The following is a 26,899-nucleotide window of genomic DNA, read 5'->3' as shown; positions in this document are numbered from 1 at the left end:
AAAGTGTTGAAGCGATCGGAATAAATGGAAATTCGATGGTGCAACATCGGGCGAGTATGGTGGGTGAGGCAGTACCTCCCACCCCAATTCATTAATTTTTGCCAAGGTTCGTCTTGCGCAGTGCGGTCTTGCATGATCGTGTTGCAGAATAACGCCTTTTCTGTTGACAATCGCTGGCCACTTTTCAATTAAAGATTTATTTACACGATCTAATTGTTCACAGTAAAGGTCTGCATTCACAGTCTGTCCAGGTTTCAGCACTTCAAAATGAACAACGCCGCGAATACTCCACCAAACACACAAAAGGGCCTTTTTGGGGTGTAAACCTGGCTTAGCAGTACTTTGTGGCGATTCATTTGGAGAGAGCCACTGCCTTTTGCGTTTTGGATTATCATAAAGAACCCACTTTTCATCTCCGGTGATCAAGCGATCAAAAAACGCTTCTGTATTGTGCCGTTGAAGCAATAAGTTGCATGTGGTGGATCGGTTAGCCTTGTTCTCTTCGGACAGATTATGCGGGACCCAAACACCTGCTCTGCTTACTTTCCCAATCTGCTGCAAATGTTCTTGGATGGTCGGCCAAGGTTGGTTAAGACTGTTTGACAATTCCTCGATTGTCTGACACGGATTTGCTTCCACTTCCGCACTTAACACGTCATTGTCTAACGTTGTTGGTCTTCCTGATCGATACGAGTCGGAAAGATCAAAATTACCGGATTTGAACTTGGAAAACCACCTTTGGCATTTACGAACGTCTAATGCATTTGGATGAAAATCGCAAATGTTTTTGGTAGCAACTGTTGCGTTACTACCCTTGCGAAACTCAAAAAGCATGCAATGCCGGATATGTACCTCTTCTGGTATTTGGCTGGCCATTTCACCCAAAATTGTAAAGAAAAATTTTAAATTTAATTATTTACAACTAAACAAGTCACTATAACCTCAGAATGTCTTTGCTACGACTTTAATGTACACAATGAGCTGACAAATGACAATCAAATAGTGACATGCGCAGAAACGACATTACTTTCCGGTCCACCTAATATAATAAATCTCGCGACACCAACTCTTACAAACAACTCAAATTCCCCTAATATTTCAAACCTTATTCAACCTGCGAAGGCTCGAAGATAAAAATATGCCCGAGAATCTATAAATCCTCGCAGAACCAGCTGATAGAAACACACAACTTCTTGCCAGTGTACGTGCTGGGGGATTTACGAAAAAGAAAAGAAAAGAAAAGAAAAAAAATCACCACGTGGTAAGTGATCGAAGCGAGGAGTACCTGCTGCGAAATTGATCCATTTAAAGTACCATTTCTGTGCATCGTACACATTCGTGCACGGTTGCAAAGGGAGGCCGAACGCGTATTCGTGATGTGGCTGAAAGTCACGGAATAGCAGTAATACGTATTCGAGGGTGCACAGGGGCAAATATATCGGCCGAAACGTGCCAGAAACGGAATTACCGCGAAATATACAGCGAACTCTGGCAAGCATGCACGCGATATTCTTCGCGCTGGCTATAAATCATGCTCGTCGAAAACGCGAATCGTTGTTGAAGAGTATAGGGGTTCGGGGGTGCTGTTACTCTAACTGCGTACAATCTTGCACCGTACGTAGATATGTGTGTGTAAACCCACTCTAATTGTTCGGAGTTTTTATTCTTCTACGTGGTAAAATTTGAGTCGAGTGATTTCGGATTATTGCCAATTTTTTTTTTATATTTTTAGTATCAATGGTGAACGTTTCTTGTTAAGTTTATTTTATTTCAATGTACCGCCTGTAATACGTTTTGGTCCAGTTTGATAATTTATACAGGTTTGATCCTATGTATCGTGGAAAGTGTAATATTGTTAGGGTAAGAGTGGGAATGATGTAAAGCGAGAATAATTTTTGAGAATGTGAGTAATTTTGGGTGAAAATATTCGTTAGGAGTCAAAATAATTTTGAGTGAAAGTATTCGTTAAGAGTCAAAATAATTTTGAGTGAAAGTCTTCGTTAAGAGTCAAAATAATTTAGAGTGAAAGTATTCGTTAAGAATCAATATAATTTAGAGTAAAAGTATTCGTTAAGAATCAAAATAATTTTGAGTGACAGTATTCGTTAAGAGTCAAAATAATTTTGAGTGAAAGTATTCGTTAAGAGTCAAAATAATTTAGAGTGAAAGTATTCGTTAAGAGTCAAAATACTTTAGAGCGAAAGTATTCGTTAAGAGTCAAAATAACTTAAAGTGAAAGTATTCGTTAAGAATCCAAATAATTTAAAGTGAAAGTATTCGTTAAGAGTCAAAATAATTTTGAGTAAAAATATTCATTAAAAATCAATATAATTTAGAGTAAAAGTATTCGTTAAGAATCAAAATAATTTAGAGTGAAAGTATTCGTTACGAGTCAAAATAATTTAGAGCGAAAGTATTCGTTAAGAGTCAAAATAACTTAAAGTGAAAGTATTCGTTAAGAATCCAAATAATTTAAAGTGAAAGTATTCGTTAAGAGTCAAAATAATTTTGAGTGAAAATATTCGTTAAGAATCAAAATAATTTTGAGTAAAAGTATTCGTTAAGAGTCAAAATAATTTAGAGTGAAAGTATTCGTTAAGAGTCAAAATAATTTAGAGTAAAAGTATTCGTTAAGAGTCAAAATAACTTAAAGTGAAAGTATTCGTTAAGAATCCAAATAATTTAAAGTGAAAGTATTCGTTAAGAGTCAAAATAATTTTGAGTGAAAATATTCGTTAAGAATCAAAATAATTTTGAGTAAAAGTATTCGTTAAGAGTCAAAATAATTTAGAATGAAAGTATTCGTTAAGAGTCAAAATAATTTAGAGTAAAAGTATTCGTTAAGAGTCAAAATAATTTAGAGTAAAAATATTCGTTAAATAATTTGTAGGGGTTAGAGTCAAAATTAATACAATTACATTAGGGGATGCAAAATGGTCGAAAACATTATTATTAGTGAGAAAGTTTCTTTAAATGTTTGTAGTAAATCCTCCACTTACACAGGTTCAAGTTACGTGATTGCATTCCTAATTTCGTCGTTACACATATTTTCTACCTATGTATTTACACACTGTGTAAAGTTTTCTTCCAGTGATAAATCAAGTAACCATTATATACATATACTTTTTATAATTCAAAGTCACTAAGTAGGTGTCAAGAGAAATGTTCAAGTGAACGTCCATTAATTAATTTCACAAAAAGTAAAAATAAAAAGAAGACTCGTCTAACAAAAAACAGAGAAAAAGTACCTGTAAAAGATAGACTTAAATAGTTAAAAATTTCATCAATATTTGTATACTTAAATAGTGGAGATTCTGCGGTGAAAATCGTTAAAAATTTCATCAATATTTGTATATTTAAATAGTGGAGACCTTGCGGTGCAAATCGTTAAAAATGAACATTAATGCGATTGTTGTGCAACGATTCTCCACTGTTTCGGTACAAGCGAAAGTAACAATTCTGAGAGACGAGTTTTCAACTAGAATGCATTGTGAAAGTGACGTGAAATGGACCGATATTAATACCTACGAGCGCAGACGCGCATTATGTTCGCCTAGCTGACGCGTTTTACGTTTATACGAAGCGTCGTAACGTCAAATATTTCTACAAAACGGGTGCACTTCGCAAGCTTTCATTTTCGCGAGGTATCGCCCCTTCTAACTTGTAAAAATATTACATTCCACGGAAAGCGTCAGCTTTGGTCTAATTTCAGCTCGACGCGGCACCGCTGAAATGTTGCGAATTAAAAATATCATCGCTGCACCGTATTACTTCGAAAAAAAAAAAAAAAAAAACTCGGACGAAAGTCGGATATTTACATTTCTTCGCCATCAACGAGTTCTCGACACCCATTCCGATCTTATCCCTCGCAAATCGGATCACAGTTCGGTTTCATTCCGGAATAATAATTTGTAATCTCCCACGGTAGAAATTCAACGACAGAAAAGAATTAATCACCCACCAGTACGCTGTTTCCTTGGAAAGTAAGACCCGCCCGACCATACCGTGACTTATTCCACTTGGATTAATATTCATCACTGTATCAATCTCACCGAACCTCGTTACGAATTATCGAAACATTATTCCACCTATAATCAATAGAAAATTACATTACAGATTGTATAGTTTACCGAACAATGCCGAAATACGCTCGAAAACGTTGCAATAAAGCTCTAATAAGATTCATTCTATTTCGATTAATATTCATCGTTGCGTCAAACCCCTCCAGCTTTGTTACAGATTTATTAAAATTTTAATACAGTTCAATAAGATTGTTACACAATGATCGATGTGAATTTTTATCGAGCGGAAAACAATGAAATTCGTCGCTTCGACAATTTGGAATATTTCACACGTGTTTTCAATTTCTGGCAGTTCTTTTCTTTTTTTTTTCACGCGATTCAATCTTCTTGGCGAATCGTCCGATGGAAAACGATCGATTTTCGCATCGTGTGGGAAGCAGGGGAAAGAAAATCGCGCGAGATGCATCGCGGGGAGCGATTTAACGAGCCAATTTGGCGTTGGAACGTTGTCGAGTGAAAGAAAGTGGACAGGACTCGTGCAAAAAGCATCGTCGGGGATCTATTCGCGGGGCTGTGTGAAAATTCGATTACCGTAAGAAGCTTTGCTTTTTGCCAAGGCCCGTGTAAATGTTTTTGTTGGCGACGTTTAACGAACGCGCGGCGCAGAAATCTCCGCTCGAAGCTAAGAACCGGATTCGATGGATTCTCTACCTCGACCCAAAAATTTGGCCGAAAACGAACAGCAAGAAGTGTCGGTGATTGGTGGAGACTGAGAACGGGTTGAAACTTTGGTGATAAAATAATTAGAAGCGATACGAGAAACGAGATCGCTCGTTTCTTCGAAGGACTACACAGATACGAGAAAACGGTCTCTGAGAAAGTATGTTTTAAATGTAAGTATCTAAATGGTCTCGAACAATATTATTTAACGGAATGTTAAATTGTTAGAAATCGGAACGATTGGAATTCTTGTGGAAATTATTAGAATTATACTTGGAGCAATTTATACGTATGTATAATGATAATGTGTAATCGTTGTTCGAATTGTATCTATTTGAACGATTTGGTCCATGGTTTCGAACAATATTATTTAACGGAATGTTAAATTGTTAGAAATCGAAACGATTGGAATTCTTGTGAAAATTATTAGAATTATACTTGGAGCAATTTATACGTATGTATAATGATAATGTATAATCGTTGTTCAAATTGTATCTATTTGAACGATTTGGTCCATGGTTTCGAACAATATTATTTAACGGAATGTTAAATTGTTAGAAATCGAAACGATTGGAATTCTTGTGAAAATTATTAGAATTATACTTGGAGCAATTTATACGTATGTATAATGATAATGTATAATCGTTGTTCAAATTGTATCTATTTGAACGATTTGGTCCATGGTTTCGAACAATATTATTTAACGGAATGTTAAATTGTTAGAAATTGAACGATTGGAATTCTTGTGGAAATTATTAGAATTATACTTGGAGCAATTTATACGTATGTATAATGATAATGTATAATCGTTGTTCGAATTGTATCTATTTGAACGATTTAGTCCATGGTTTTGAAGAATATTGTGTAACGGAGAAGTGTTAGTGTTACGAGTGAAAACGATTGGAGTTTTCGATGAAATTATACTTGGATTAAAGCAGAGTAATTATTAGTCTGTACTAATCGGTATTACTCGGGAATAAGTAGGTAACTTGTGTAATAAGCAGTACGTGGTTGAATTTCTCGTTGTTCGTGGGAGGAAAAATGGAAAGGAGAAAATTAGATAAAGGGAAATGTAGAACGAAAGATGAGATGGTGTATAATTCTATGTAGAATGGATACCTGATTACGAACAGACTCACGAATCTCAAACTTTGTGCTAGAGGACTTGTTTAAAATTTATGAAATTTTATTCAATGAAAGTGTAAACGAGTAATGGTTAACTTTAAGAAGTACTGGTTATACTGTTCTGCTCTTTCATCGAAGGAATATTAAATTTCTTCGGAACACTTCACGTTTTATTATTAAATAGGGCACGTTGGTTTCAGGTTCAATACTGACGAGTTATCAGGACTAGGAAAACTATAGTCCGTCTTCGATAAGGAAAGCACTAAACATACTAAATCTGAAACAAATTGATCAATGTATAACAATGGATGAAGAAAAGAATTCTGGTATTTTGCAATAGTAACCCAAATACAGTTACTATGTTTAAACAAGTTCTAAAGAACACCAAATTAAAGTAGTTAAAATTGCGATTGTTACACATTTCAACAAATTATTGAACCAAATTAACTGGTCACACCTATTAGAATAATAATGTCCGTAATACATAGTCAGCACACCTATTAAAATAATAATCATGTCCATATTACATAGCCAACGCATCTATTAAAATAATAATCATACCTATATTACGTAGACAGCACCTCTACTGAAATAATAATTGCCTACATAATATATAAATTTGTAAAACATCGAGAAAATTCCTCTCCCTTAAAATCCAGAAAAGAAATAATCACCAACATCAAGTCGACAAAAAAAATGTTATCTTACAGTGTCTAAAATAATAATTATTCCTACATAAAGAATAAATTTGTAAAACATCGAGAAAATTCCTCTCCCCTAAAATCCAGAAGAGAAATAATCACCAACACCAGGTCGACAAAGAATATTATCTTACTGTGTCTAAAATAATAATTATGCCTACATAAAATAAAAATTTGTAAATCATCGAGAAAATTTCTCTCCCCTACAAGTTAGAAAAAAAAAGAATTACCAACACCAGGTCGACAAAGAATTTATCTTACCGTGTTCAAAATAATAATTATGCCTACATAAAATAAAAATTTGTAAAACCTCGAGAAAAATTCCTCTCCCCTACAATTAAAAAAAAAAAAGAATCACCAACACCAGGTCGACAAAGAATATTATCTTACTGTGTCCAAAATAATAATTATACCTATATAAAATAAAAATTTGTAAAACATCCAAAAAATTCTTCTCCCTTAAAATCCAGAAAAGAAATAATCACCAACACCAGGTCGACAAAAGAAATGTTACCTTACTGTGTCCAAAATAATAATTATGCCTACATAAAATAAAAATTTGTAAAACATCGAGAAAAATTCCTCTCCCTTAAAATCCAGAAGAAAAAGAACCACCAACACCAGTTCGACAGAAAGATGTTACCTTACTCTAGAATACGGCTGCATCGAATTTTCGTGGTACACCAATCGCGTAAATTCGGTGACGAGGGAGGGGCGAGGGGACGGGTTCTTTACAATCGTTTCAAAGGCAGTGTTTCCATTTTACGCACACACGTAGAATCCAACGCCTTCGGCATCGATCCGCACATTCCGATTTCGGTTTTGTCGCTCAGACAGGCCTGACAACTGCGAAGGATTAATCCAGTTAGCTCAGCCACCGTGGACTGTGACTGATGAATGAAATCCGGGGTAGCCGACCTTATTTCGTGTCAGCCCTTGTCCCCACTGTACGGACCGCCTGCAACCCGTTTTCCCGCCCCCCTCCACCTCTCGCCCCACCCACCACCCGCTCGACCAAATCTCCGAGTCCACAGAGTCTGCCGCACTACTGACGTAACACACCCCCTTCTGACGTCACGACTTCGGAGGGAGGTAACGTGGTAACCCTTTCACGAGGACAACGTCCTCTTTCCACTCCCTCACCCTCGTGGCACGTTCGGACACCGATTTTCCTCTGTTATTATTAATTGCTGTACATCCGGATAATTCTAGAGGGAGCGAGCAATTTATTTCGATTATTAGATTCGGTTGATTCGTTCGATTCAATTTGTTGCTTTCGAGCTACGAACGTAATTTCGCTACGATATTTGAATATTCGACGACGTTCACTATCGGCGAGAAATGGACCAGCTGAAGATTAATGATTGTTCGAATAGAGTTAGTTGATTGGTCGATACTGTAACGGTGGATAGGTATTTTAATTATTCAATGTTGCTTGTTTTTTCGATTTTGATACGATAATATTTTCGACACGAAGAGATTCACTTTGACGACTGATGGTTATTCGAATTGAATTAGTTCGTTGGTAGATAATTTTGGGCAAGGTAGACTTGTTACGATAGTTGTCACGGGTTTGTACTTTTTAGATATTTTGGATAAAAGAATCAAGTTTACTTTTATAATTGATAATTATTTGAACTGAATCAGTTCATTGGTAGGCAATTTAGTACAAAGTAGCCATTTTGCAATAGTTGTCACGTGTTTGTACTTTTTCGATATTTTGGATACAAGAATCAAGTTTACTTTTATAATTGATAATTATTTGAACTGAAGCAGTTCGTTGGTAGGCAATTTAGCGCAAAGTAGCCATTTTGCAATAGTTGTCACATGCTTCTACTTTTTCGATTTTAACGATATTTTGAGCAAGAAGAACGAATCTCATTTTTATGATTGATAATTATTTGAATTGAATCAGTTTCTTTGGAAGATAATTTCGTGCAAGGTAGCCATTTTAATTATCGTGTGTTTACTCAATATTTTACCCTTTTCCTATTTTCCAATTTCAACGATATTTTGGACAATAAGAAACAGGTTCACTTTTACGATTCATAATTATTTAAATAGACTCAGTTTAGTATTAAATAATGCAATTGTTTCACAATTGTTATCGATAATATAAAAACTGTAAATTAAAGATAGTTGTGTAAAAGTAACAACTACCTGAAGTGTATTTCTACAATAAACACTAAACAATTAAAAGACCTGTATAAGACTATGAATTTCAATTACAAAGCTGTCGACAATCTAAAAACAGTAAATTAAAGATACTTGGGTATATAACAACTACCTGAAGTGTATTTCTACAATAAACACTAAACAATTAAAAGACCTGTATAAGACTATAAATTTCAATTACAAAGTTATCGACAATCTAAAAACAGTAAATTAAAGATACTTGGGTATATAACAACTGCGTAAAGTTTATTTCTACAATAAACACCAAGCAATTAAAAGACCTGTATAAGACTATAAATTTCAATTACAAAGTTATCGACAATCTAAAAACAGTAAATTAAAGATACTTGGGTATATAACAAGTGTGTAAAGTTTATTTCTACAATAAACACCAAGCAATTAAAAGATCTGTATAAGACTATAAATTTCAATTACAAACCTATCGACAATCCAAAAACAGTAAATTAAAGATACTTATATAATAGTAACAACTGAAGTTTATTTCTGCAATAAACACCAAGCAATTAAAAGACCTGTATAAGACTATAAATTTCAATTACAAAGCTATCGATAATCCAAAAACAGTAAATTAAACATACTTGGTTGCAACAACTGCAGTAATACAACTTTTCGCGCACAACAACTGCGTAAAGTTTATTTCTACAACAATTTTACCAAACCCTTGAGAAACCTATCCAAGACTACGAGTTTCGATCATAAACCTATCGATAATGTAAAAACAGATGTCGGTCCGATCGCGTTTCCTTGTACAAAGTTAGAATTGGTAATTTACAGCGAACAGGAAAAAGGGCGGTACTTTAATTAAGGTTAATCCGTCTTCAAGAGGGTTAGGGTTGGACCGGTGGGGTGGTGGTTCTTGTTCTAACCGAACGGTGAAAACTTCAAAGTGTCTCGCGCCAATCTCGTCCACCTTTATCGACTTCCTGACGAACGAAAAGAAGGCCGGTGATGTAATTAAATGATTCCTTCGGGCAATAGCCTCTCGGCCACCTGCCGCCTTGTCTCATTATCCAACTTCTCCGCGAACGTAATTCCAGGCCCACAGCCGCCATAGCTATCTCGCGGAGGGGGACACCGTAGGGATGATGAAGCGATTCAGTTTCGAAAACGAGAAGATTCGAAAACGATTTAATAGACGAACCTTCGACGCTCCGGCAGTGAAATCGAGGATAATGCTGTTAGAACTTGGGCGAAGTTGAGCCCGAGTTGGTCATCGATTCCAGCGGTGGTCCCGCTGGCTGCTGGAATCGCGAGAAAATTTTTCGAGACAATTGAACGCTCGCGGAATGGAGTTTCGCGATAGTTCGCCGATTGATCTCGCAATTGAATCGAGATTTTCCGTGAGTGAATGTCTGACAGCGAAGAAAAGGAATTCGAGAATCGAGAAACGCGAGCCTGGATTTAGAAAAACGGGCAGAGATCCTTTTCGTACGATTTATTCTTAGGAGAAGAAAAGAAAGATAGAAATAAATAAATATGAAATAAATTCTGGATTTAAGAGATTCATAAACGAATTGTTATTGAAATTGTATTATTTGATTCAGAAGAAAATTTGAAGAATAATGTGTGTGTATGGACCAATGGATCGATTTTTGTAAAGAATTTTCTTTCTTGTAATTTATACTCTGAAAGAGTTGAGGAATGTTGGAATTATTTTGGGAATATTTTTTAACGCGTAACATTTATTTAATTTTACGATTTGTGTAACAGTCGAGGAAAATCGAATTTGAAGTGTGACAAGGTTAAGTCCCAAGGTGTAACTCTTACTTTTTAACGAGCTTTTGCACAGTGATAAAGTTTAATATACTGAATTCATTGATATATGGTTTCGGGTGTAGACAGTTAATAGGTTCGAAGATACTTAACGTCACAGTTTGGAAAGAAGATATATCTTCGGTATTCCTGGTTTAAATCCCGGTGGATGTATATATTTTACAATCTGCGCTCAAAGTCTGGCCAGTAAATTTCACGAACGAGTAAATTTCATTTAATTGATACTTTTATTGCGCCGCGTGGATAAATTTGAATAACTCATTCGTCGTAGAAACGCACGAAATGTTGGAATTTAAAGACACTTTCTGAATTACGAATAATATTGAGAAATCGATTGGGAAAACAATTTTTTAATTTATATTAATTTATAAAAATAAATCATAAAATTTATATTTACGAACTCTTTAAAAATCGTGACTGGCATAAAGTTTGCATTTTTCTAAAATTTTACAACAGTTCTATGACACCAATTACGTCATGGATTTATATATACGTCAACGAAATAAATCTTCTCTCGAGACTTAAACGTTGAACGTCTTCTAAACAATCGACCAACTGCACCTAAAACCAACACCGAATGGTTTCTTTGTTTCAAGCTTCGTCACCGTGGCGAAGCCTGGTTAAAATGTGAGGTGTACACCTCGTAATCGATTCTCGCGGACAAATTGGCCGATAGACGTTCCACGATCGAATGAAATACAATGTTCCAAAGAACACGTGAACCCAGCGGAGTTCCATCGTGTTCCATTGAATTTAAACAGTAATTTCGTGTCCCCGGCGTGAAACGGTACCCTATTGAAATCCATGTGGCGGGATATCTCGCGTTTTTACGACACCGCGTCACGTCGAGCCGAACGGGAAGCTGAAATGATGCGCACGCGGTCGTACGTGAACTGTATTCTCATGCAATTTCGCTTTACGATGGGAAAGGACGACGTGGAAGCATCGGCCGGATTATAAGGTTTCCAATGGCCGGGGCATGCACACAAGACGCCCTTCGTTTATCGCGGCGAACAATAAACAATGAATGTGGAACGTTCGATTACGTAAAACGCGTTCGCTGACGCTTTGTTACCGAAACGTGACTCCGACGCGTTGAAGTTCCCGTTTCCTAACCAGCGGGAGAGCTGGTGCAAAACATTCGTGACGTCGGTGAACCGATCTGTTTCAATACCTACGAGGTGTACGGGCATTAACTTTTGGCGGTTCTAAATTTGAAATGTATAAGGAGGGAAATAGGAAAGTGGGGTAAGCGTTTCATCCCGGGCCTGCTAGTGGACTCGTCAGTAAGGCATTCTAGCAGGCCCTGCCTTATACGCCGGGACATTGTAAGATCGGTAAGAGATCGTATATATACCGATCGGAGCAGGTACGAGAACTTGCGGGAAACGGTTGGTGGTGAGTTTCCCTCTGGTGGCAAGCGTGGGTAGCGCCGCCACAAACTCTTAAACGGATGCGTCTGTATTCTGTATTTATAGACACTTGTTCCTTTTTTCATTCATGAACGAATAGTATTTTTGAGTTTTGTACCTATGTTTGATAGATAGGTGTTAACACTAATTTGCTAAATATACATATTCAAAGCTATGTTAATACCTATGTATTTAATATGAACTAGGTCTGGGTTACTAAAATACTATTTTTGATTTTTCTACCCATGTTAGGTAGATAGATATTAACATTAATTTGCCAAATATACATATAGATATATATATATTTAAAACTATGTTAATACCTATATGTTTAATATGGATTAGGTCTGGGTTACTAAAATACTATTTCTTCTTTTTGTAGCCATGTTAGGTAGATAGGTATTAACATTAATCTGCCAAATATATATATTTAAAACTATGTTAATACCTATGTATTTAATATGGATTAGGTCTGGGTTACTAAAATACTATTCTTTTTCTTTTTGTACCCATGTTAGGTAGATAGATATTAACATTAATTTGCCAAATATATAGATTTAAAACTATGTTAATACCTATGTATTTAATATGGATTAGGTCTGGGTTACTAAAATACTATTTTTGATTTTTCTACCCATGTTAGGTAGATAGGTACTAACATTAATTTGTCAAATATATGTATTTAAAACTATGTTAATACCTATGTATTTAATATGGATTAGGTCTGGGTTAAGTCTGGGAAATATGTCAATACTTATTTTCTTAGTGATTTAGACAAAATAATATTCGGAATGAATACTATTTTTGTTTGTTTGTACCCATATTGGGTAGATAGGTATTAACATATTTTTGAATATGTATATTTGGCAAATGAATAGTATTTTGTCTGGACCAGTAAGAAAATAAGTATTGATATATTTTCCAAGCCTAACCCAGACCTAACTCATATTAAACAGATAGGTTTTGACATAGTTTTAAATATGTATATTTGGCAAATAAATACTATTTTGTCTACATCCACAAACAATTAAAAAAATAAGTATTGACATATTTTCTAGACCTAACCCATATTAAATAGATAGGTATTAACATACTTTTAGATATATATATTTGGCAAATGAATAGTATTTTTTCTATATCCACAAACCATTATGAAAATAAGTATTGACATATTTCTAAAATATGCGTATTTCACTTGTAAATGAATACTATTCTCTTCATGTGTAACCACAAATAATTTAGTAGATAAGTATTGATGTATTTTTAATAATTTACTATTTTTCATTATACACAACTGTTTTTTCCCTATCTGTCAACTTCAGCACTTTAAATTGTCAAAAATAAAAAACGTTAAAATTTTAAATATTATATAAATTCCATTTGTTGGAAAATTGTACATTCGGCTGAAATTCGCATGTTGCATTCGTCATTAATGTTTGTATAATTTGTATCAATTACGAATCAAGAGGTGTACGATACGTTATAAAATCAGATCATTAAATCACGATCGAGAGTATCTCGATGATATTCTACACAAAATTAATACAACATAATACATTTTGCACTTTGTAATATTTTCAAATACTAAATATTCTTCGAAAAAAAGAGATCGACAAATGAAAAGAATCAATATTAATTTTTAATTAATAAAAAAAATCGTTCGTCAATATTGAAAATCAAAGCTCGAGACAAGACAAGTAACAATAATTACCTAAAAATCATACAAGACTGTATCTTCATCGTTTGATCGTCAATTTAAAAAAACCTGGCAAATATTCATCATAAAAAAAAAAAGAAGAAACTATTCAAATCTCTCGAGAATGCAAAAAAGAATGCACTTTGTCCCTTAACGAAAGTTCAGTAAATAATTAAAAAAATCGTTCGTCAATATTGAAAATCAAAGTTCGAGACAAAACAAGTAACAATAATTACCTAAAAATCATACAAAATTGTATCTCCATCGTTCAATCGTCAATTTAAAAAAGCTTAGCAAATATTCATCATAAAAAAAAAAGGAAGAAACTATTCAAATCTCTCGGGAATGCAAAAAAGAATGCACTTCGTCCGTTAATGATAGTTCAGTAAATAATAAAAAAAATCGTTCGTCAATATTGAAAATCAAAGTTCGAGACAAGACAAGTAACAATAATTACATACAAAACTGTATCTCCATCGTTTGATCGTCAATTAAACCAAAACCTGGCAAATATTCATCATAAAAAGAAAAAGAAGAAACTATTCAAATCTCTCGAGAATGCAAAAAAGAATGCACTTTGTCCCTTAACGAAAGTTCGAGACAAAACAAGTAACAATAATTACCTAAAAATCATACAAAACTGTATCTCCATCGTTTGATCGTCAATTAAAACAAAACCTGGCAAATATTCATCATAAAAAAAAAAAAAGAAGAAACTATTCAAATCTCTCGGGAATGCAAAAAAGAATGCACTTCGTCCGTTAACGAAAGTTCGGAGTATTCGACGCGCGACTCGCGATGAAATACTAGAGAAGAGCGAAATTCACTGCCGCGGGTAAAAGTTCTATCCGATAGCTGGCAGTAGCAGTTAAATCGCTCTTCCGCAACGTAGTTTCATAAATGCAATCGCGAGAATTTAAATTCTCGCGTGGGGTGGGCAGGAGCGAGCGAGCGAGCTCTCGCGAGGGGCGGTCGTGAAAAACCGTGAAAGAAGAGAAGAATACAACGGTTGCGAGAAAGCAACGGTTCCGTGGCCCTCCTCTCTTCGTGCTGCTCGGGTTTCGCGCCCTTTGCATACCTTTTACGTACCATAAATTCCTGCCAACTGGATCGGTAGTTCGTTATCACGATCTATGTTGCGGCTGGCTTCGCGCTTAATAGTGCACCCGGTAAACTGCACGTTACCGTATAAATATTTCCCACGGACAACCGGGTCTTGGTGATCCATTCCTTGATGATTTCTAGGGAAATGAACTGTGCAATTCTAGGCAATTCCACTGGTGAGATGACACTCCTTTCGCGAGATAATGTTATCCTTGATGATTTCTAGGGAAATCAACTGTGCAATTCTAGGCAATTCCACTGGTGAGATGACACTCCTTTCGCGAGATAATGTTATCCTTGATGATTTCTAGGGAAATGAACTGTGCAATTGTATGCAAGTCCACTGGTGAGATGACACTCCTTTCGCGAGATAATGTTATCCTTGATGATTTCTAGGGAAATGAACTGTGCAATTCTAGGCAATTCCACTGGTGAGATGACACTCCTTTCGCGAGATAATGTTATCCTTGATGATTTCTAGGGAAATGAACTGTGCAATTCTAGGCAATTCCACTGGTGAGATGACACTCCTTTCGCGAGATAATGTTATCCTTGATGATTTCTAGGGAAATGAACTGTGCAATTCTAGGCAATTCCACTGGTGAGATGACACTCCTTTCGCGAGATAATGTTATCCTTGATGATTTCTAGGGAAATGAACTGTGCAATTCTAGGCAATTCCACTTGTGAGATGACACTCCTTTCGCGAGATAATGTTATCCTTGATGATTTCTAGGGAAATGAACTGTGCAATTCTAGGCAATTCCACTTGTGAGATGACACTCCTTTCGCGAGATAATGTTATCCTTGACGATTTCTAGGGAAATGAACTGTGCAATTGTATGCAAGTCCACTGGTGAGATGACACTCCTTTCGCGAGATAATGTTATCCTTGATGATTTCTAGGGAAATGAACTGTGCAATTCTAGGCAATTCCACTTGTGAGATGACACTCCTTTCGCGAGATAATGTTATCCTTGATGATTTCTAGGGAAATGAACTGTGCAATTCTAGGCAATTCCACTTGTGAGATGACACTCCTTTCGCGAGATAATGTTATCCTTGATGATTTCTAGGGAAATGAACTGTGCAATTGTATGCAAGTCCACTGGTGAGATGACACTCCTTTCGCGAGATAATGTTATCCTTGATGATTTCTAGGGAAATGAACTGTGCAATTCTAGGCAATTCCACTGGTGAGATGACACTCCTTTCGCGAGATAATGTTATCGTAGAAATGTTGTAGAAATATTGAATGATAAACAGAAATCGTGAGTGTTGAGATTTGTGGTAGGATCAGAGGGTGGTTGGAGATGATATGTCACGATGAGATCATTGGTTTTGGATACTTGAAGTTAAGAAGAGGGAATAATTAATGGCCAATTCTTTCGACTTGCATCAGTGTTGCATTTTCGGATTTGGAGGTCATTGGTATCAGGATTCGTGAATCGGAGATCGATGTTGGAGATGATATGTCACGATGAGATCATAAATTTTGGATATTTGAAGTTAAGAAGAGGGCATAATTAATGTCAAATTCATTGGACTTGCATCAGTGTTGCATTTTCTGAGTTGGAGGTCACTGGTGTTGAGATTCGTGAATCGAAGATCGGTGTTGGTTCTTGGAAGTTGTTAGAGTATTGGTATTGAAGTTCTCTGTTTTGGGGAGGCGTCAGTGTTGGTCTTTAGGAACTTGGGAGACATCGATGTCGGAATCTGTGACTTTGAGATCATTAATGTTGGTTTCTGGAGATTGTAACAGCGTTGGTATTGATGTTCTCTGTTTTTGGGAGACATCAGTGTCGGTCCTTAGCAACTTCGGAGACATTGATGTTTCATAACTTGGAGATCATCTATATCGAGTTCTCCAACTTGGAAGGTCTTCTTAGTCTGAAACTTGAAAATCATTGGTATCGAGTACCATGTATATATGTTCCAGAGATCGTTAGTTTTGGGTGCTTTGAGTTAAAAGAAGGGTATTAATATCGAATCTTTGGACTTGGTGGTGATCAGTGTTGGATCTTCCGATTCTCAAGGCACTGGTATCGGAACTCATGATTTGAAGATCATGAATATTGATTCTTGGAAGTTGCAAGGATATTAACGTTAGGTTTTATAATTCGAGAGATATCAGTATTAGGTCTCAAGAGGAATATTGTAGTTAGGCCCAATATCTCGGAAATCATCAGTGTTGATTCTTAAAACTGAGGAAGATGATAGTATGGGGTTCTATGATTCCAAGATCGCCAATATCGGATTAGATCTCACAGTTTGGAAAACTTTGATGTCGATTGTAAAAATTTGTAAAGCTATTAATATTACTTTCTACAAATTAAATGGTATTGACGTTAGATCTTGAAAATTCTCGATGTCGATTGTACACATTCGTAAATCTATTAATATTAGTTTCTACAAATTAGATGCTGTAAATCTTGAAAATTTTCAATATCGATTGTACACATTTGTAAAGCTATTAATATTAGTTTCTACAAATTAAATGGTATATATCTTGAAAATGTTCGATGTCGATTGTACACATTCGTAAATCTATTAATATTAGTTTCTACAAATTAAATGGTATATATATTGAAAATTTTCGATGTCGATTGTACAAATTTGTAAAGCTCTTAATATCAGTTTCTACAAATTAGATGGTACAAATCTTGAAAATTTTCAATGTCGATTGTACACATTCGTAAAGCTATTAATATTAGTTTCTACAAATTAAATGGTATATATCTTAAAAATGTTCGATGTCGATTGTACACATTTGTAAAACTATTAATATTAGTTTCTACAAATTAGATGGTATAGATTTAAAAAATGTTCAATATCGATTGTACACATTCGTAAAACTCTTAATATCAGTTTCTACAAATTAGATGTCATCGACGTTAGATCCCACAACTTAAGAATCACAAGATGTTTCACAACAGACGTTTCACCACCGTGAATCCCCCAAGATCGTAATTTCGAGTTCTGTAATTCGAAGATGATCCCTACCGACCCGTGTGGGTCGCAAGAATTCTCCCAAGTACGAAAAGTTTCCCAAATTTTCGTATAATCACTTAGCGTACGCAATTGTTCAGCAAGTGCTTCCGAAGTTCCAGAGGTTTCGCGCGAGTACATCGACCGCGTAGCGTTAGATTAAACACATACATCGCTCCCACCGGAACCAACTTCGAAATTCACTCAAGATTCTAGGCTCTGGGATTAACAGACATTTAAGGGTGTCTGTACACGCAAAGTTGAAGTGATTCGTTGGTTATAGGATCACCGTTACAAGAGTGGAAGCAATTGCGATGGAAATCGATAGAGCCATTAATTGCCCCGTAATTCGTCTCTTACCTCGATCCCCCCCACGATGGGGGTTGCACTGCTTCATATGTATTTTCAATTTGCATGCCCGCGCGAGGCCTCTGTGGCTGCGATTTGAAATTTAAATCTAAAATAAACTAATGGCTCGCTGTCTGCGTTACCGACAGGGAATTTCGACTTTAATTAAATTATTCATAGGAGTAGACGGACAATCCGAGCGGGTGTAATCCTTTATTCAGGTTTAATTCCGCGGAGAATTAGTAATTATCCTTTGTTCGTGTCTTTCGGGCGTGATTTACGCGATCTGTTCCTACCTGACGCGGGAAACTTGTTAAACGCGTTCGGTAGCGCGAAATAGCAACAAACGCATTCATCCTCAAGTTTTTCCAGTATCAGTTTAAAGGGAAACCATCTTTTCTTTACCAAAAAATTCGATATTTTTCTATTTTTTTCCTTCTTGAAGTATTTTCTTGAAGTTCAACGTTTTGGGAATACAGGCTTCGAAATAAAATTGAACAAAGTATGAAATTTTACTTATACGATTGATTTGAAACTTTAAATAGTATATTTATTATAATATATACCGTTGCCCCCAAGAATGTCTTCTTATCTCTTATCTGGTACTTTTTAAAGAAGCTTGGAAGATTGTCGACCTTTTCTCTACAATTTTCATTTTTTTTTCTTAAATAGCTTGCAATTCCTAGACAAATATTATTTTAACAAAATTTGTACCATAGTAATATTCATCCAGTTTCTAGAAATTTTACTTCTATTTAAAATACACCCCACTGTGTGATCAATTATAAAAAATTCTGGTGACTCGATACAGGTACGCTTGTATCTTCTGCACAAATTCACAGTTTATTAAAAAAATTGATCAAAACATTATTCGATGTACGTACATTCCACGTTTGTATTTTAGTACATATTAAACATTCCCTATTGTCAAAATTGATTCTCAAACAGAACTTTTTTCGAAAATGTTCCCTCTAAGTTTGAATAGAAAAAGCTTCGAATTTTGAAAGGTTCGCGATAGAATAACAAAGAAACATCTCTAAGTATAGAGGCTCGAGATCATTGTGTCTTGTAATAAAATAACGTTAAAAATATATTGACATTTTCACTCTCGAGTTTAACGAGACATGAAAAGAGAGAACCGATCACATTGACCGATGACATTTCGTTAGAATCGTCCTTAACCTTTCTCCGCGCCAATGGAGGGCTTTAATCAAAAATCGATATCAATCGCTCTAGAAGCGGTACGTTCGATCGGTTCACCTGGAATACGGACAATAAGGTTTGTTCTCAGCTTCGATTCGCCATTACCGTGTTTAACTTACCGGTTGGGAAGTCGGATTGAGTTTCCACCATTTTCTGTTATTCCTCGACTTCCTCGGTCACCTTACCCGACCTTCTTCGAACGTTCAACTCCTCGGGAACTGTTCTCTGATTTTTCTTCGATTACTTGCCAATTAACGAAACACTCCCCCGGTCCTTTTTGTTTCGTTTATTTAAGCATCGACGAAACGGAGCCCCTTTTATCGCTTTTTCACTCGGCTTTCCAGCAACTTGTTCGAGTCTCCACAAAGGAAGTTTTCGGTGTAAGGAAATTCAGCTCGCGAAAGAAACGAAGAAATGGAAACATTCTTTCGAATGGAAAAAAATTTTTTGCCTCGAATTGATTGTAATGAAACAATTAGGACAACCGGAACGTTCGATTCCTTGAAAAATATTGTCGAAATTCGTATTTAACGTAATCTCGGAACATTCGACTTTCATTGTGCAATCTCTCTCGGGTGGATTTTACACGTTACTTTTGATTAACATTTTCTGTACTTTGTCGTAATCTCGATTGTCGATCTTAAGTGAAAATTCATATATATATATTACAAGAAAATTTGAATATATATATAAACGTTCGTTCTTTGCTTGAATTTCTCTTTTCCATGAATTTTCACTTAAGATCGACAATCGAGATTACGACAAAGTACAGAAAATGTTAAAATAATAATATATATATGTATATATATATATATACATATTACATGGTATATACATTTTCTTACAGATTACATTATTTTTTAACAAACTGTATTAGAAACCCCCACATCGAGTTTTCTTTTTTCATTAATTCAAGTACGTTGAAAAATTATTCTGTTTGTGTTTCTTCTCTACATGTTTGTCAATTTTACGTGTATTTTACCGAATATTATCGAAAAATATCGTCGAGAATGTTCCAATGAAATTGAAGCTTGCCAGGACTACTTAAATATAAATGTTTATAAATAACGGGGATGCAAAAGTATAATTTTGACGCGTGTGTCAGAATTGTCTATTTTTAAATATATTTTCTGAGAACAACTACTTGTTTTCGTGGTTTGGATCACGGTTAATATTCGCCTTAATTTTCCATTATGATCAGCTTATCTCGAACACTTTATTAAAAGATCGTTAAAGCAGTTAGTTGGTTATTAATTATCTGTTAGAACCGAATCACAGAAGTGATTGGATTTTCAATATTTAGTTGGAAATCAGTAGTTAGGAATCATCGGGTGCATTCAAGTTCCCAGTTAGCTATGTGCAGTTAGGTTAGCTACTCACAGAAGCACTCACGCTTCATACGGCCAGGCTCAAAAGCACTTGAGATAATTACAGGAGCAATCAAGCTACATCAATCACCAGAACTCTGTATAGAATTAGGAAGCAACTGTGCTCAATGAACGGTTGTTTACGTGGAACTATCGTTGTCAACACTTTCTTACTTATTTTTTGTAGACGCTATGAATTCGAATCAGTTATCCAGTGATATAAGTCACGAATCCTGAAAACACTTACTGGACATTTATTTTGAAAGACATTAACGTTGACTTTTATTAACTTTACTATGATTAGAAACTGAAATGTTATATATGTTTTTAATATCTTAAATTTGTTCATTATTGCGTGATTATAGATTTGAAATAGAACTGGAATTATTCGAATGATTAAATAGTTAAATTATTCGTTAGTATTAGTATGCTACAAATAAACTTCGATTATTTTAGTTTTCGAATATTATTCGAGTATTAGTAGTCAAATATTATATCTTATTCGAGTATTAGTAGTCACGTATTATTTTCTTTAAGATTATGTTTTGTCATTAAGTCGATTATGTTTTTGCAGCTGTGTGGCGGCACTACCCACGCTTGCCACCAGAGGGAAACTCACCACCAACCGTTTCCCGCAAGTTCCCGTACCTGCTCCGATCGCTATATATACGACCTCTTACCGATCTTCCAATGTCCCGGCGTATAAGGCAGGGCCTGCTAGGATGCCTTACTGACGAGTCCACTAGCAGGCCCGGGATGAAACGCTTATCCCCACTTCCTTATATTTCCGTTCGCTCCTTCCTCACATACTTTAATTTAGCGCCGCCAAAGTGGTGACCCCGTCTAAGAACCAACGCAACCTTCTGGACAACAACAGCACAGCAGCAGTAGAGGTGCAGCACAAGACGATGGATGGAACGCAACGTGTAAAGGCCGATTTTTCGTAAATCCCCCTCTCCGAGGGTTGACTCCTTTACCTGCCAGCGACGATATGACGCTATACCTCCGGCTAACCATCAGGATCAACCCCAGGAGGACAGCAGGCAGCTTTAGTCGACATTATTCACCGACCACACGGATGCGTTTCATAAGTACCGGTACGCTCACGCATCAACGTCGGACAACAAGTAAAATCGCGGCTTGAGCATACAAGGCTCGCCATGCGTATTTCGTAATCGACAGCAGCTGGGCCTTACTACGAAAAAGAACCATTCCTCTCGTCCACTACTCTAGACAACCTCCTCCTGTGCCTTGTTGTGCCACCGAACAACGGAACAAAAATACCTACGCCACTGGGACATCAGGACGGAACTTCAAAGTATCGTTTACCACTGGCAAGGGGGTTATGTGGCGGCACTACCCACGCTTGCCACCAGAGGGAAACTCACCACCAACCGTTTCCCGCAAGTTCCCGTACCTGCTCCGATCGCTATATATACGACCTCTTACCGATCTTCCAATGTCCCGGCGTATAAGGCAGGGCCTGCTAGGATGCCTTACTGACGAGTCCACTAGCAGGCCCGGGATGAAACGCTTATCCCCTTTTCCTATATTTCCGTTCTCTCCTTTCTAACATACATTAATTTAGCGCCGCCAAAGCTGAAAACATAACGATTGCAAAAAGAAGTTACATGCAATCGAAAAATGTAAAAATTTTGTCTGTAACAAAATAAAAACAGTCAGTAATATTTTTAATCGAGCTGATGTGTAAACTTGATTTATAATCCACAACACGCTATTCAAATATTATGAATATTCGAACAGATGATAAATTCATAAATTTGTTGAATCATAATCACTGAATATTTGAATCATTAAACTAGACGAGTAACGCCTACCCTAATTTAACTTTCAAGGTGTTTTTATCCTGAACATTCTTGAAAGTCTGCTAAAAACACCGTTTGCAAATAAACAATTAGCAAGTTGAAGTTCCCTGAGATTATTTTTTCACGTCTAATAGCCTCCAATCAGAGGTCTTCAACGTATCTAGTGATCCAAAAACTTACATAGTTCCTAATAAGAAGGTTTACACTTTCCACACTGAAAAATCGCTCACAAAGTGAAGTACAATCCTCCACAAACACGCTAAATCATCCAATTAACCGTAAAATTTCTCATTATTGAATTTCTTGAGAACCTAAGACTGGACAATTTAAAAATTTCAAAAGTGAAGAATTTCTATTGATAAAATTGAATTCGTAGAACCTCGACAAATACTCTGAACCTTTCGATTAATATAAAAATTTCTTCTTATTAAAATTCTTTGGAATTCGAAAAAGTGTAAAACTCCGAAACTTCAAAAGAGAAGAATTTTTGATGATAAAATTATGTTTGTAGACAGACACCCTGAATCTCTCAATTAACAACCGAAATTCTCACTATTGAAATTCTTGGGAATCTGAAATTCAAAACTGAAAAATTTCTATTGATAAAATGGAGTTTGTACAACCTTGGCAAACATCGTCAATTAGCTTTCAATTAGCAGTGAAATTTCTTATGATTAAAATTCCTCAGAATCCTTATTGAATTTTCTTGATCTGAAAAACCCAGAGATATCAAAACTAAAAACTCGCCATTGATAAAATCGAGTTCGTGGAACTTTTAGAAGTTTTGGAAAAATTTGACTCACATTCGTAAAACTATTTATCAAACCTGGAAAATCTATTGATCCTAACGTGCCAAAAATGAAGTTTATAACCAGACACCTTGAATCTCCCACTTAACAATCAAACTTTTCACTGTTGAATTTCTTGAATCTAGAATTCAAAACTGAGAAACTTCTATTAATAAAATCGAGTTTGTAAAAATTTCTGAAAGCTTTAGAAAAATTTGACTCACATTAAATCTACTCATTGCACCTGGAAAATCGACTGATCCTAACGTGTCCAAAATTAAATGTGCAAACAAACACCCTGAATCTCCCAATTAACCACCAAACCTCTCATAATTAAATTTCCTGGATCTAAAATTCAAAACTGAGAAATTTCTATTAATAAAATCGAGTTTGTAGAACTTCTGAAAGCTTTAGAAAAATTTGACTCACATTAAATCTACTCATTGCACCTGGAAGATCGACTGATCCAAACGTGTCCAAAATTAAATTTGTAGACAGACACCCTGAATCTTCCAATTAACAATCAAACTTTTCACTATTGAATTTCTTGAATCTAGAATTCAAAACTGAGAAACTTCTATTAATAAAATCGAGTTTGTAAAATTTCTGAAAGCTTTAGAAAAATTTGACTCACATTCGTAAAACTATCGTACCTGGAAAATCGAGTGATCCTAACATGTCCAAAATTAAATGTGCAGACAGACACCCTGAATCTTCCAATTAACAATCAAACTTTTCACAATTAAATTTCCTGAATCTAAAATTCAAAACTGAGAAACTTCTATTAATAGAATCGAGTTTGTAAAATTTCTGAAAGCTCTAGAAAAAATTTGACTCACATTCGTAAAATTACTCATCGTACCTGTAAAATCGGGCGACGTGTCCAATGTGTGTGAAGTATCTGACGAAATTAATAATCTATGAATCGAGGATAAAGTGTGTGGCCCTTTATCGTGAATATTAACGAGCAAACTGATCGATCGTGTCGATTCCGCTTTGTTTCAGGTGAGGAACTGTGGATTGCTGGTGTTGGACCTCGGCCCCAGGAGTGGCCCGGGGGTTACCCTGGGGACCTCGGGGAAGTGCTCGCGCAAGGACGAAGCTGTTAAGAACGACGAAGGACACGGGAGGCGGAGGAGGAGGCCGCTATGAACGCCAGCGTCAACATCGAGAGGAACTCCTGGCGGCTGCCTCCCGACGAGACCGTCCAGGTCGCCGATCCCCGTTCAAAGTCAGCCCAGGTAAAAGAGGTAAATCGCTCCAGCGGTCCACCGTGCGATCCCCCCTTGTCCGTCGAGAGATTAGTCGTTGACCGGGACACGTGGCGAGTTTGTCAGGTTTCGAAGCATGGAGTCTGTTGTACATATATATATATACGTATATATCCCCTCTTTGTCTCATCTTTCACCGATCGTGGCCTGAGTATTTGGTGGTCCGTCACCGTAGCGTAGTGCACATGGTGTGTAAACATGGTGTGTTGATTGACCACAGAGGGACATTCTGGGGAAAAAATGAAACGAGTACGATACTTTGGAAGTAGTGTGTCTCAAAGTCGAGTATCTTCTGCGGAGTCTGGATGAGGAAATTTTTAATTTTCTTTCTCTCAGCTTCTTTCACGAGACATTGATTAGTTGTTTTTTTTTTTAGCAATCTTTGAGTCGTCGGGTGGTACGGTAGACGAAGGGATTGTTTGGGAATATGTTTATTTTTGTCTTTTTCGTTTCTTCGGAATCGTTTCATTTTTCTTCCAAGAATTCCAGAAATTTGTATACCAAGCACCTTGAGTGGTTTCGTTTTATATGTTCATCCACACGAACGCAATATCGATGACACGTCACTATTACTGCGATCGATCGACATTAATGTCCGGCTGAGAATACTTTACAGAAACAGAAACAAATTTTGTTACGCATGTTAGCAAGGAATATGACGATATTTGCATCCGAGATCGTATAGTTATGGTTTAGTGTGTTGATTGGCATAGAATTTAGCGACGTAGCGTACAGCATTGCGACAAACATCCACACGTATCGTGGACACGTCGAGTAAATAATATACTTGTTACAATCAAAGGAACACATCAACACTGTTTCGATGCAAATACTGGACGAGATGTCCTTCAAGAGAATTAGGGCTCAGAAATTGAATCGTTCGTCGCTGCAATCGTTGACTGCAAATACCGATCGACGCTTGGAATTTAAACATTGAGAAAGTTTGGATACTTTGAAGTTCGAAGATTGAAATAGCTGGCAGGTAGGAAATTTCAAATTTGAAAAATTCGAGCATTTTGAAAATACTTAAATCCGAACATTCCACAGCTTTTAAAGTCGAGGATTGGAAGATTAAAGCTGCAGTAAAGATTGAAAAGGATTTTTTTCCAATATTTTTACAATCCTTTTCGAAACGACGTTCACAACTCCAAACGAGTAACTGTGATAAATGCTTGTAGATAAATTTTTCAAAAAATTAATCTATCGATTCCACAGCAGCAGAGATTTCTGATGGATTATTGTTCCGTACCGAATAAAATAAATAAGTTTCGATTTCTTCGCGGATGAAAATTACAAATTTTGAAAATTCAACATATTTAAAAATTTTCCTATTTCAACCTCTTTGATGTATAAAATCGGTAAACCGAAATTTCGAGAATTGAAAAATATGAAAATCCAAAAGCTTGAAATTCGAAAAATTCGAAAGTTTTAACGCGACAACTTCGAGAACTCGCGATAATTCAAAAATTGCAAAATGCAAAAATAGTAAACTTGAACGTCCGGAGTGTCAGAAAATTTGTTAATTTGAATACTCGAGACATGGTGCACGCGTGGAGCACGGGATTAACGAACTAGAAAATTTGAAAACCGCGGTGGTATGCACTCGAGATAATATTAAACTTATTCCCGAGAATCAAGTCGGCCAATTTCCATTCTCTCGGTGAAAAACAGTTTTAGCGTGAATTTTCGCGTCCGCGAGGAAGAAAATGCACACGTCTTTCTCCGAGTTTCATTAGCCGTTCTTTGTTCCAAGGATTCTGGCCTTGGTTTACGAGCGTTTCCCACCTCGCACGGAGAGCTGTTACACCGTTTCTAGAACATCAAAGTGGATTCTTTGAAGCAACCGTGTCCGAATTAACGAAACAATTAATGTAAACGACCATGAATGAACAACTTCGCGAAGTCGTCGTTTGCCACGAAGACCTCGCCGAATATCATGTTCCTTTACTAATTACAAAATCCGGTAGAAACTGGCCGGTAAAAGTTCAACGTGGACGAGACTGGCCACGTTCCTTCCACTATGTTCGCCAACCGAAAGTATGATCGTACAATTACCATAAACTTGCCTACTTCCTGAGCACGAAGGTGAAATGCTAGGTTCGAATCCGTTTCACCGCTCCAATAATATTTCCTTGCCACGCGTTCACAATAATTTCTAACAGCAATATAGAAAAGCACTACCCCGAAGGAGAGTGGAAAGCACTTCCACTAAATCGCTAATAAATTTTAACGACGTTTAGAGTAGTAAAAGTTTTATTTAGTATTTCCAGAGCGATTTAAAGCCAGTAGTTCCGACCACTACTTTCAGCTCTACTCGGGAATGTGTGTCTAAAATCTTAGTGTTTAACAATTGGATAAT

General features: G+C 36.2%; 1 protein-coding gene across 4 annotated transcripts in view; it reads left to right on the top strand.

Moving 5' to 3' along the window:
* Window positions 1-26,899, top strand: part of LOC143146720 (A-type potassium channel modulatory protein DPP6) — a 172,302-nt gene that overhangs the window by 75,873 nt on the left and 69,530 nt on the right. For 3 of the 4 annotated variants that reach the window (XM_076311277.1, XM_076311275.1, XM_076311276.1), the window contains exon 3: window positions 24,275-24,519. In XM_076311277.1, the coding sequence (XP_076167392.1) occupies window positions 24,418-24,519 (102 nt within the window). In that variant the 5' untranslated portion in view covers window positions 24,275-24,417. The remainder of the gene's footprint in view (window positions 1-24,274; window positions 24,520-26,899) is intronic. The other variant, XM_076311278.1, reaches the window with a different exon arrangement.

This window comes from Ptiloglossa arizonensis, chromosome 5 (assembly GCF_051014685.1).
Source record: "Ptiloglossa arizonensis isolate GNS036 chromosome 5, iyPtiAriz1_principal, whole genome shotgun sequence".
Lineage (NCBI taxonomy): Eukaryota > Metazoa > Arthropoda > Insecta > Hymenoptera > Colletidae > Ptiloglossa > Ptiloglossa arizonensis.
Note: the sequence above shows the minus strand (reverse complement) of the source record. Positions and strands in the feature narration are given on the sequence as shown.